Source organism: Dipodomys merriami, unplaced genomic scaffold, assembly GCF_024711535.1.
Source record: "Dipodomys merriami isolate MVZ:Mamm:240054 unplaced genomic scaffold, mDipMer1.0.p SCAF_10, whole genome shotgun sequence".
Classification (NCBI taxonomy): domain Eukaryota; kingdom Metazoa; phylum Chordata; class Mammalia; order Rodentia; family Heteromyidae; genus Dipodomys; species Dipodomys merriami.
This window is the reverse complement of record NW_027202271.1, coordinates 12,613,266-12,625,844: the sequence shown is the minus strand read 5'-3', so window position 1 is coordinate 12,625,844 and position 12,579 is coordinate 12,613,266. Positions and strand designations below refer to the sequence as shown.

Here is a 12,579-nt window from a genome sequence, read left to right as displayed (position 1 = left end):
TATATACTATACTTAAGGATAGAGTCTCTGCCTCTTTCACCTTTATATCCCAGAGCCTGGAAAAGTCATTATGAACAGACCTGCTTAACAGGTGTGTTTAACCTACTTCTTCTGATGTAAAGAGAAAGAGCTTTACAAACTAAAAAATATGGTTTATTGCATATAAATCACAAATGCAATAATAACTAAGAACTTTATATGCTTCATAAACGTGAGAAGAAACAAGATAATAAAACAAAACACTTAACATAGCATGTGGTGCATAGTAAGGACTCGGTTATTTTAATTAAAAAAATTATTGTCACTTAAATAATAAAAAATTCATGGAACTACTTACTATGATTGCCCCGATTGTATAAATAATGAAACTGGGTGACAGAAAGCCAGGTAACATTCATAGTTAAACAGGCAACAAACGGTAGATTATTGTTATATACTATAAACTGTATAAGTATGCTTGGAAAATGTATGAACTTTCTACTAGTTTTGTAACTTACTGCTATGAGCTTAGCAACGTATCTAGTCTCTCTTGACTGTCTCAGAGGGCTATAGGTTAGAAGTTGAGGTACAGAGCGAGCAGCTGAGTCTTCTGCTTAGAGACTCATCAGGCTGAGATGGATGGGTTGGCAGGGCTGTGTTCCCTTCTGGAGGTTCTGGGTATGGATCTACTTTCAAGCTCAGATGGAAGACTGTATTTAGCTTCTTTGAGTTGTAGGGTTGAGGTCACTGCTTCTTCGCTGGCTCGCTGTTGGGGCTGGCTTTTACTCCTAGTGGTTGAGTTCTCATAATGGTCATGCATCCCCCCACTGAGTAGGAGTGGGCCAAGTGCCCTCAGGCATTGCCTTGAATCAGTTTGACTTGTATTCCTGCAACATCTTTCTCTTACCAGTGGAAGAAAGTTCTCTGTAGAGGGCTAATGAGATTGGATCTGGTTATCTTAGATAGTCCATTAAAATCTCCCATTTCATGGCCTGTTTTTTTTTTGCTTGTTTGTTTTTTGGCAGTCACATGGCTTGAACTCAAGGCCCAGGTATTGTCCCTGAGCTATTTCGCTCAAGGCTAGCACTCTACTTCTGATTTTTCTGGTGGTTAATTGGAGTCTCACACACCTTTCTGCTCTGGTTGGCTTTGAACCACTATCTTCAGATCTCAGCCTCCTGAGTAGCTAGGATTACAGGTGTGAGCCACCAGTTCCTGGCCTAAGGCCTTTAATCTTTATGTCATCTTTTTCACCTACAAGACAGTTTATTCACAAAATTCAGGGAATAGGTTATGGATATCTTTTATGAGGATATTCTGGCTTTAGGATGGTGATTATCTATGGGATGGGAAAGAGGAACAGAAGGAGAGAGGGATTATAGGATTATGTTAGCAAGCCTTCAAATGAACTTCATATTTTTGAAAGATAATTTGAAGCAAGAATGACAAAAGTGTAGCAAGTAAAAAGAAATTTATATTGTATCCCTCATAATAAAATTATAGAAAGTCAAAAGTCAGAAAACACAAACAAGTAGTAAGAGGGGAAAAGGCAAATTAATTCCATAGGAAGAAAAATTAGACTGTCAACTGAATTCTCAAGAGAAATGTTAATTCTGTACAATTAAAATAGTAATTAATAATTAAAATGAAATAGTGGAGATCAAAGGAAGAATGAAGGTGAGCTAGGTACAGTATTCCTCAGTATTTGGAAGGTGGAGATCAAGGAATTTCAGTTTGAGGCCAGGCTCTTGCAGAAACAAAGTTTGCGAGACGCTATCTCAAACAATGTTTGTGCATGGTGGAACACACCTTTCATGTCAGTAACACAGGAAAGTACAAATAAAAGAACCACAATCCAGGATGACCTAGGCATAAAGCAAGACTATCTCAAAAATAACAAAAAAGGACTTGTGGAGTAGATTAAGTGGTAGAGTACCAGTTTAGCAAATGTGAGGCCTAGAGTTCAAACCCCAGTACCTCCAATAAAAATGAAGATGAAATAAATGCATCACCAGAAGACTTATACCAAATGAACAATTTAAAAGGAGGCTTTCACTAAAGGTTGAAATCCTAGCTACTTAGGAGGCTGAGATCTAGAAGACTGCAGGTTGATGTCAACTTGAGCAGAAACATCTCTAAAACTCCATCTCCAATTAACCAGGACAAAGCTGGTCTAGAGACATGGCTCAAGTGGTAGAGCACCATGTTTAGTTTAAGCCCTGTTGTTTGCAAAAAAAAAAAAGAAAAGAAGGTTTCAATGTTCACACTTTGAAATTATTTTTTTATCTTTTGATTCCTTAAAACCTTTTAACAGTTTTGACTAATTTGGGCCAAAAGTATCCTTTGAAATCTTAGTTATAGCTATTAAGCTTTTCAATTCAGATGCAGAAAAGTTGAACAAAAATGTGAAACATTTAAATTATCAATGATCATGTAACACCACATATAACAGTATAATTATGCCTTTGATATATATAGCAATTTAATAATATAGTAGTTATATCTCTAGTGTCTATACATTAAATATATTAAACATAAAATACTAATAAATATGATCTAATAATAAGCTGAGAGTCAATACACTTCAGTGGAAATTCTCAGAGGAAGCAGGTAGCAACTGTTTTTTTTAGCTAATAAGCCCACATTGATTTCTAGCAATCAGGATAGACCCAGCTACCTTTGGGACATTCAGGTCATCCCTTGCCTGTCCCATTGGCCACATTAACCCAGAAACCCTTCCACATTTCTTTGTTAGAATGGTGCTGTTAGCACTATATTAACAACTGCAGATAGATTATTATGTAATTATTGCTAGAGGAAAGATGAAAGAAGTTACTATTGATACTTGTTAAGAATTTGATGTTTTCCTTTTCTTTGTGGTTAAAACTACAAAGGAGTCTTTCAAAGATAAGAGCAACAATGCTGTCAAAGTTCAGGAAAGCTTGCCAAAGTCTTTCTTTGCAGGAGCTTTTGAGGAATAAGGTTGCATATTTCTCTTTATGCACAAAAGGTCTTAAATAGAAAAGGCCAGGACACTTAAGACTGGAAAGTTATGGTACATTATTATCTTTAATGTGAATTTCTCTGGAATTCAGAGGCACAGCCATTACTTCAGTGAAACAGGACACATTCTGCACCAAGAAAAGGCAGAGCATGGTAATAATCTTTCTGGGTCCTTTAAGGGTTCTCCTATTTTCTACTGCTACTCAATTTTCCTGTCAGTACTTTTTTCCTCTGAATCTTCTCTTCTGTTTATCTGTTCAGTTTGTTCTGTCTGATGTAGTTTTCATTTCTGTTACCTAAGATGCTTTGGTCTGCCTCTCAAGACCATTTCTTTTCTGCCTTTTGTGAACATAAGACATTTGGGTTTCACTCTAGTCACTCTGGTGCATATACTCGTTTGTGATTCCTCACAGCACTTCAAGGCAGTTACTTTTAGCTTCTGTTTTACATTTGGGAACACTGAGACAAGATTGGCTTTGTATGTCTTGCTGCATTCTTTGTTCCTTGTGCTGAAGGTCTGCGTTATACATAAAGAACATGGATTTGGGCGCTAATGATAGAAAGCAATCCGTAAGGAGTAGAGGGAGATGAAGGCATCATTGATAGACTTGGAGAAATTTGAGATTTACAAGTGACTATAAACACACAAGGTCAGAGAGGATCCATATATTTAATTTAAGTATATTCTATAAAGGTAACTGGAAGTACAGAATAATACAAGAGCTACTACTTTGGATCAAACCTTTCCAGGTAAAAAAAAAGTCTTACTACATTCCTTGGATGTCTAAAATCCTTTAAGGGTTCTTAATCAGGGCTGTTGTCTGTGAGCAGTGAAGTCCTAAACTATTTTCCTCCTTAGTCATTCACTTATTCATTCATCAGCACATGAACTTTCATTTATAGATAACACATCTTTTTGGAAGTACTAGGGTTTGAAGCCATGGTCCTGAGCTTGGTAGATAAGTGATCTAACCCTTGAGCCTGACTTCTAGTCTCTAGATAATGCAGTGTGTATGTGTGTGTGCATGTGAGAGAGAGAGAGAGAGAGAGAGAGGGAGAGAGAGAGAGAGAGAGAGAGAGAGAGAGAGAGAGAGAGAGAGAGAGAGAGAGAGAGAGAGAGAGAGAGAGAGAGAGAGAGAGAGAGAGAATGTAATTGGGTTTAAACTTAGGGCCTGGTGTTGTCCCTTAGCTTTTTCAGTCAAGGCTGGGGCTCTACCACTTAAACCACAGCTTCACTTCTGGGATTTGTGAAGAGTAGTCTCACAGACTTTCCTGCCTAGGCTGGCTTTGGACTGTAATCCTCAGATCTCAGTCTCCAGAGTAGCTATGATCATAGTTGTGATCCTCTGATGCCCAGCTCGGCCCAGTTTTTGTTTTTGCTTTTGGTTGGTTGTGGGGCTTGAACTTTGGGCCTGGGAGCTGTCCCTGAGCTCTTCAGCTCAAGGCTAGCACTCTGCCACTTGAGCTATAGTGCTACTTCCAGTTTTCTGGTGGTTAATTGGAGATGAGTCTTACGGATGTTCCTGCCCAGTATAGCTTTAAACTATGAGGCTCAGATCTCAGCCTCCTGAGCAGCTAGGATTATGGTGTGAGCCACCTGCTCCTGGATGGTACAGTTTTTGTTAATGCTTTGAAACCCCACTGCTCTTGACACAGTTTCTGCAGTTACCTCTTATTCTTCTCACAATCTCACCCTGTGTACTAGATTGTTATCAGTAGTTTGAAAACATACTCCAGAAGCTTTAACAATAAAACATCAGAGCTGGCCGCTGGTGGCTCCTGCCTGTAATCCTAGCTACTCAGGAGGCTGAGATCTGAGGATCTCGGCTCAAAGCCAGCCCAGGCAGGAAAGTCCCTGAGATTCTTATTTTCATAAACCACTAGAAAACTGGAAGTGGTGCTGTGACTCAAGAGGTAGAGTGCTTGCCTTGAGCTGACGAGTGCCCAAGCCCAGAGTTCAAGCCCCACAACAGACTAAATAAATAAATAAGTAAATAAAAACATCAGTAATAAACTTTAAAGCAGTTAAGGAAGAATAATAAGGCTAGCTAGGGACTCATCTAGAGTTGAGGCTTTGTAGAAAAGATTATCACAGGGTTTAGAAAATCTAGAGACTGGGGCTGGGAAGTTGGCTCAGTGGTAGAGTGCTTGCCTCACATGCATGAGGCCCTGGTTTCAATTCCTCAGCACCACATAAGCAGAAAAAAGCTGGCAGTGGACTACAGCTCAAGTAGTAGAGCACTAGCCTTGAGCTGAAGAGCTGAAGGACAGGGCCTAAGCCCAGAATTCAGCCCCACAACTGACAAAAAAAAAATATCTAGAGACTTATAGAAGTTTATCATTTCTAAATGTAAACTTTTTGATAGACATAAGACGTTGGGAATGAGAGGGCACTTAGATATTTGGTAGGCATAAGAAGAGATTTCATTCAATATATTTCTTATATTCCAAAGAAAACACCAAAGGCAATGAGAAACCACAGTGCTGTCTCTGAGTTTGTCCTCCTTGGCCTGTCTGATGACCTTTTGATCGAGGCTCTGCTCTTCATGATATTCCTGGCCATTTATCTCCTGACCATACTGGGGAACCTGATGATGCTGCTGGTGGTCAGGACCGATACCCACCTCTGTACCCCTATGTATTTCTTCCTGGGACAGTTGTCCTTTCTGGATCTCTGCCACTCTTCTGTCACTGTGCCTAAGCTCTTGGAAAACCTCTTATCGGAGAAGAAGACCATTTCAGTGGAAGGCTGCCTGGCTCAGGTCTTCTTTGTGTTTGCCACTGGTGGCACTGAATCCTGCCTGCTTGCTGTGATGGCTTATGACCGCTATGTTGCCATCAGTTCCCCTCTACTCTATGGCCAGGTGATGAACAGACAACTGTGTATTGGGCTGGTGTGGGGCTCATGGGGCTTGGCCTTTTTGGATGCTCTCATCAACATCCTTGTAGCTCTTAAGTTAGATTTCTGTGAGGCTCAAAATATCCACCACTTCATCTGCGAGTTGCCTTCTCTCTACCCTTTGTCTTGCTCTGATGTATCTGCAAGTTTTACCACCCTCCTCTGCTCCAGCCTTCTGCATTTCATTGGTAATTTTCTCCTGATAGTTTTTTCTTATATTCGCATTTTGCTCACCATTCTGGGCATCAGATCCACCTCAGGCAGAAGCAAGGCCTTCTCTACTTGCTCATCCCACCTCACAGCTGTGAGCTTCTTTTATGGCTCAGGATTACTTCGCTATCTCATGCCAAATTCAGGATCCACTCAAGAGTTAATCTTCTCCTTGCAGTACAGTGTGATCACTCCTATGCTGAATCCCCTCATCTACAGTCTGAAGAACAAAGAGGTGAAGGCAGCTGTTAGAAGAATGTTGAGAAAATGTTCCTAGAATTTCAAACGATAGATTGAAAAGCAGAATGATGAGTAAAATGGATAGATTGTCAGTGAGTAATGCCTTATTAAAGACACTATTATGATATATGGATATACACAGTATCTTAAAATTTTCATTAAAATTCTTGAGAAAAGGTGGAATTTAAGGTATAGACATCCAAGGACTATGGAGACATCTGATACTGTTTATTGGACCTAAGCATGTTCAACAGAACCTGATGACTATCTACTTCAAACTGTTTACTCAATAGTCAATGATCTGTAATGTGTGTGTGTGTGTGTGTGTGTGTGTGTGAGAGAGAGAGAGAGAGAGAGAGAGAGAGAGAGAGAGAGAGAGAGAGAGAGAGAGAGAGAGAGAGAGTTAGCTGTCCATATAAACTTATAGTTAGGTTACTATTCAGCCTTCATGGTACTGTAGAAATAGCAGAATGTGAGTGAGCCAATGGCAGAGAATATGCTGGACAGAGCCAATGGTAAACACAGGAAAAAAATCAGCTGAATTTTGGGAAATGTCATGAAACACAATTAGAGATTTTTCCAGTTAAAAGATTTGATCTCAATGATGTGCAGGACTGCTTTGAGGTCAATATTAGTGAGCTGCTTGATGAGATAGACATCTCCTCCTACATTGAACAGACACGGTAGAGGACTCACCCATTCTGGAATTGGATAGTCTTCAGGAGAGGACACCAGGCGTAGGGATGGAGACACTACTGCCACCTGCCCCCAACAGCCCCCCCATCCCTACCCTGAGGCTTCTTTCTTTTGCATCACTATCACTCCTAAACCTGTTCTGATTTATCAGGATTTTTTTTAACAAAACTAAAAATGAAAAAAAAAAACAATTTGAGTGTATGAAGTGTATGGTCTAGAATTATCATGGTCAGAAATTGTTATTCTTTTTGATGTTATGATAAATAAGAAAATTTGAGCATGGGATATTCGTTAGATAGTATGATATTGGGGCAATATTTCTTTCTTCCTTCTCTTTCTCTCTTTTTCTTTCTTCCTTTGTTTCTCTTTCTTTCCTTCCTTCTTTCCTTCCTTCTTTCTTTCCTTCTTTCTTTCTCTCCTTTCTTCCTTCCTTTCCCTCCTTCTCTCCTTTCTTTCCTCCCTCCCTCTCTCTTTCTCTCTCTCTCTTTCCTTCTTTCTGTTAGGTTTTTAAAAAGAGGTTGCCAAGTAAGAACCACACCATGCATGTGGTATTCAGGTAAGGGGTAGGTTTATTCATTGTTCCAGCTGGCACTGTTGTGCCCACGTCGCAGGACCCCACCAAGAAGACCACCGAGAGTCAGACATTCTGAAATGCAAAAGCAAGGTTTTATTTAGACGGGCTGCAGCTCGGGCCTTGTCCTGCACTCCAACACAGTGGAGCCTAGGAGGAGAGCCCTGAGCTAAGTATTTGCAGGGTTTATAAAGGCACACAATCAGGTGTTTGGATTACCACCACATGTTGCTCTGCTAGCTGAGATAAACAAGCAACAAATGGTCACTGCCTCAAGAATGGAATTACTTTAATCCTTCATTCCCCCCTTGACTTATGGTCCTGAGACACAATCTTGTATCTCCAGCCCAAAACTAAACTCCAACAGCTCTCGATCTTGAGCTGGTTCTTTTCTTTTCTAGTCCCTCTCTGACCTTAGCCATAAACAACAATACCAATAACAATCAGTCCATTTTTCTTTTCTTGAGGCGTACGCGGAGTGGTTGGGTAAGATGCTTGGAGACTTTCCATGTTTCCCCACGGTCATCCAGGGCAAAAGAGTCAGCCGGTCTTGTGTGGGAGCAGTAGATCCAAGCAGCAATGCCATCCACCTTAAGGGCAGTAGGTGTAGCCAGTAGCACCATGTAAGGTACCTTCCACCGTGGTTCCAGAGATCTCAAGTTGTGCCTTTGAACAAACACCCAGTCCCCTGGTTTAAACAAAGGGGGTAGGAATAGAAGCAGAATCATATAATGCTCTAAGCTGGGGCCACACCCTTTTGTGGACAAGCTATAGATAGTCAAGTTTACATAGAAATTCAGTATCACTCAAATCAGAAAGCAATTCAGTCTGAAGGCTAGGGATAATGGGCGGAGGATGTCCATACATTATTTCAAAAGGAGTAAAGCCAAGCTGATACTCTAAACAGGGCAAAAAGAAGGAGCGATACCTACTCTGCGCCAGTCTCCAAAGCCAATTTAGTTAAGGTTTCTTTTAGAGTCCAATTCATTCTTTCTACCTGCCCTGAACTCTGGGGTCTATAAGCACAGTGTAATTTCCAATTCATCCCCAGTGCTGCGGCTATTCCCTGACTTACTTTTGAAATGAAGGCTGGTCCACTGTCCAACCTAATGGTGGATGGGAAGCCATACCTGGGTAGGATTTCTTCCAGGATCTTCCTAGTCATGATGTTCGTGGTCTCATGCTTTGTTGGCTTCAACCCATCCTGAAAAGGTGTCTACAAAAACTAGCAAATATTTATATCCAAATTTTCCAGTTTTAATTTCTGTGAAGTCTACTTCCCAATACACACCTAGCCTATCTCCACGGAGGCGAGCTCCTTTTGTAACCAGTCGATTGGGGGCATTGGTGAGCTCACAGGCTTTACAATTTTTAACAATGTCCTCAATGAGTTGATTTCCTTGCCTGATTTTTACTTCTGAGTGTTGGAGCAAGTCCTGCATTCTTTGGGTTCCCATGTGAGAGGCCCGATGGATTCTCTTAAGAATCCCCTTGCCCAATCTTTGTGGCAAGATAAGTTTCCCCTCACCAGTTTTCCACCAGTCTTTATTTCCTTCTCTGCCCGGGGGTTTATAGGCCATAGGAATTTTCTTTATCCACTCCAAGTTTTCTTGGGAGTACTGAGGCTTAGGAGGCAAAGCTCGTGGCCCTGGGTCTACTAGAGTCAGTACTTCCGCTCTGGGCTGGAGGGCCGCCTCCTTAGCTGCCTGATCGGGCAAGTTATTTCCTTTGGTTATTGAATCAGTTCCCTTTTGATGGCCAGGGCAGTGCATAATAGCAATATTTGCTGGTTCCCATGTAGCCCGGATGAGGCTTAAAATTTATTGTTTGTTTTTAATAGCCTCAGCTGTCAGCAGCCCCCTCTCTTGGTAAATGGCTCCATGGATATGCACGGTGGCAAAAGCATACAGACTGTCCGTGTACATGTTTAGTCTCTTCCCTTTTCCCATTTGTAGGGCTTTTGTTAGTGCCACTAGTTCTGCTCTTTGTGCAGAGGTTCCCTGGGGGAGTGCTTCTGCCCACACTATCTCAGTGTCTGTGGTGACTGCTGCGCCCGCGTACCTTTTTTCATGTCAATGAAACTGCTGCCGTCTGTGAACTAGGTATGCTCGGCATGTGATAGAGTCCAACAAGTCTGGCCTCTTTTCCTTGGCCTGGTCTCTCTTTTCACGCCCAATTTCACGTTCTCTGTCCTTCCTTTCCTGTCTTTGCTCCTCTGTCTCTCTCTTATTGTAAACCTTTTCTGCTGCAGCTACTAGATCCTTAATAGACTTTTCATCAAATCTGTCTAGAGCCTGCAACTTTTGCTTTATGTCTGGTGCAGCTTGATTTATATAGGCAAACATAATCATCTGAGCTGACTCCTGGGTCTCAAGATATTCCATGAGCTGCTCAAGATATGCTGCTGGACTTTCACTTCCTCCCTGTCTAACATCATAAACTTTGGCCATATTAGTAGGTCGGTGAGCCACCGCCTTGAGACCTGCCAACAGAGCCTGGTGATAGACGAGAAGTCGCTCCCTACCTTCAACCATATTGTAGTCCCATGTTGGTCGGATCTCAGGAAAATAGGCAGCGATCAGGGCAGGATCTGTGATGGGCGCTCCTGTGGGGCCAGGGATGTTTCCGGGCTGCCTCTTGGATATAGTCTCTCTTTTCGGTGGCAAAAAGGACCTGCAAAAATGGACTACAATCATCCCAAGTGGGCTGGTGAGTAAAGAGAATAGTTTCAAGCAAACTAATTAAATCCTGGGGTTTCTCAGAAAAGGGGGCATTTTGGGTGTGCCAGTTGTATAGATCACTGGTAGAAAATGGCCAATCTTGGAATTGCTGTCAACAATCTGCATCCACAGGACCTACAACGGCACAGAAGGGGAAAACAGCTGCATTAGAAGGGGGGTTGATCCCACGGCGTCGTCAAGTGACTGGCCCCTCAGAAACTTTAAGGGCAGGTGCCAAGGGTTCAGCTGCTGGTTCCATAGCACCTTCCTCTTCTTGATCATTATCAGGCTCTGCAGAAGGAGCCTGGGAAGAGGAGTATGGGGAAGGAAACATTTCTTCTTCCAAGTTATCTCCCTGAAAAACCAGGGGGTACAATTTCTTTTCCTCTTTCTTAGTTTCTTTTTGTAAGTCTAGGGGGCTAGATGGAGTGTTGCCCGTGGTTTCCAGTCCCGTCAGTTGTACAGTCCAAAAAACAATAAACTACAAACAAAACACACGCAGACCTGACAGTTAAAAGAAAAGCTTACAAAGTGGAGATCTCCTGAATTGGTCAGCTGACTCCTGTAACAGGGAAGCAGAAGGAGGGGACCCAAAGTGAGCCAGTTGGGCCTCAGTTAGGAGGCCCTCTTGGTCAGTTCCAGCCCAACACCAAACCGACCCATGCCCCACAATTCTCACAGTGGAGTTCCAAGGACCCCTGCCCCACAATTCTCACGGCGGGGTTCCAAGGACCTCCCCCTCACAAGAGGATCTGGGACATTTCCAGTTCCTCCAAGGTTGTCTTGCAAGTGCGTCTGCTTTAACAGCCCTTTACACAATACGAATCAGAGCGGCCGTCCTCACAAAGGAAAACGAAAGTAAAAGACAAACAGACCAACGACAGGACAAGACAAATTTGACAGTGCTGTTTTACCTTCGGAGTCTGAGGTCGGGGGGCGGGGGGGGAGGGTTTGGGGGATCCCGGACGAGCCCCCACTAAAATGTTGTGCCCACGTCACAGGACCCCACCAAGAAGACCACCGAGAGTCAGACATTCTGAAATGCAAAAGCAAGGTTTTATTTAGCAAGGTTTTATTTATTTAGCTCGAGCCTCGTCCTGCACTCTGACACAGCGGAGCCTAGGAGGAGAGCCCTGAGCTAAGGATTTGCAGGGCTTATAAAGGCACACAACCGGGTGTTTGGATTACCACCTCGTGTTGCTCTGCTAGCTGAGATAAAACAAGCAACAAATGGTCACTGCCTCAAGAATGGAATTACTTTAATGCTTCAGCACCAGGCCATGTTGGCCCTCCACGCGGCTGGGAAAGAGCTGGGAAAGAGAGTTGGGAAAGAGAGCTGGGAAAGAGCTGGGAAAGAGTCTGGGCCTGGGCTAGGCCTTATCTAGGGTATGGGCGGAGAAAGGTGTGGCCACATCAAATTCAGATGTGACTTCATCCAGGTGTGCCAGTTGCCTAGGTAATGCAGGTTCTGGGTGGAAACTTTGCTGCGAGGAGGGTGGAGTCTGCTCGCCATCCATGAGTGGACCTTACACTTACTTACTTTCTTTCTTTCTTTCTTTCTTTCTTTCTTTCTTTCTTTCTTTCTTTCTTTCTTTCTTTCTTTCTTTCTTCCTTCCTTCCTTCCTTCCTTCCTTCCCTCCCTCCCTCCCTCTCTCTCTCTCTCTCTCTTTCTTTCTTTCTTTCTTTCTCTCTCTCTCCTTCTCTCCTTCTCTCCTTCCTGCCTTCCTGCCTTCGTGCCTGCCTTCCTTCCTGCCTTCCTGCCTTCCTGCCGGCCTTCTTACCTTCCTGCCTTCCTTCTTTTTGTTGATCATGGGGCTTGAGCTCTTCAGCTCAAGGCAAACACTGTACCACCTGAGCCACAGTGCCACTTCTGGTTTTCTGGTGGTTAATTGGAGATAAGGTTCTCATGTAGTTTCCTTCCCGGGCTGGCTTTGAACCTCAATCTTCAGGTCTCAGCCTCCTGAGTAGCTAGGATTACAGGAGTGAGCCACTGGCATCTGGTACAATATTTCTTGAGGGCGGTGATTTTTGTGTGATTTTGTTGGAAAAAATATATTTGTATTCCTACTAGATCAGGGGAATATGTAAAAGGAAATGAAAACTTAAAAGTTAAAAAGCAATTTCAAAATTTAATTTCTGAGACTTTGTGTTAATTAAAATTGTGGGTCTAAAACTAATGGGCAGAGGTCTCTATAAGATGTAGCAGAAATTGGTTTATGCTTGTGGTATCCTCCCTAGTCCTAATATCTTATCAGTATCTC

General features: G+C 42.6%; 1 protein-coding gene across 1 annotated transcript; it reads left to right on the top strand.

Moving 5' to 3' along the window:
* Window positions 1-5,450: 5,450 nt before the first annotated feature.
* LOC138838158 (olfactory receptor 8S1-like) lies at window positions 5,451-6,368 on the top strand. The gene has a single exon (XM_070037320.1). It carries the CDS (start codon window positions 5,451-5,453, stop codon window positions 6,366-6,368), a length of 918 nt encoding a protein of 305 aa, XP_069893421.1.
* Window positions 6,369-12,579: the final 6,211 nt, after the last annotated feature.

What these genes read in the sequence shown, in the direction of transcription:
- LOC138838158 (XM_070037320.1), top strand. Translation starts at nt 5,451, where the DNA reads ATGAGAAACCACAGTGCTGTCTCTGAGTTTGTCCTCCTTGGCCTGTCT.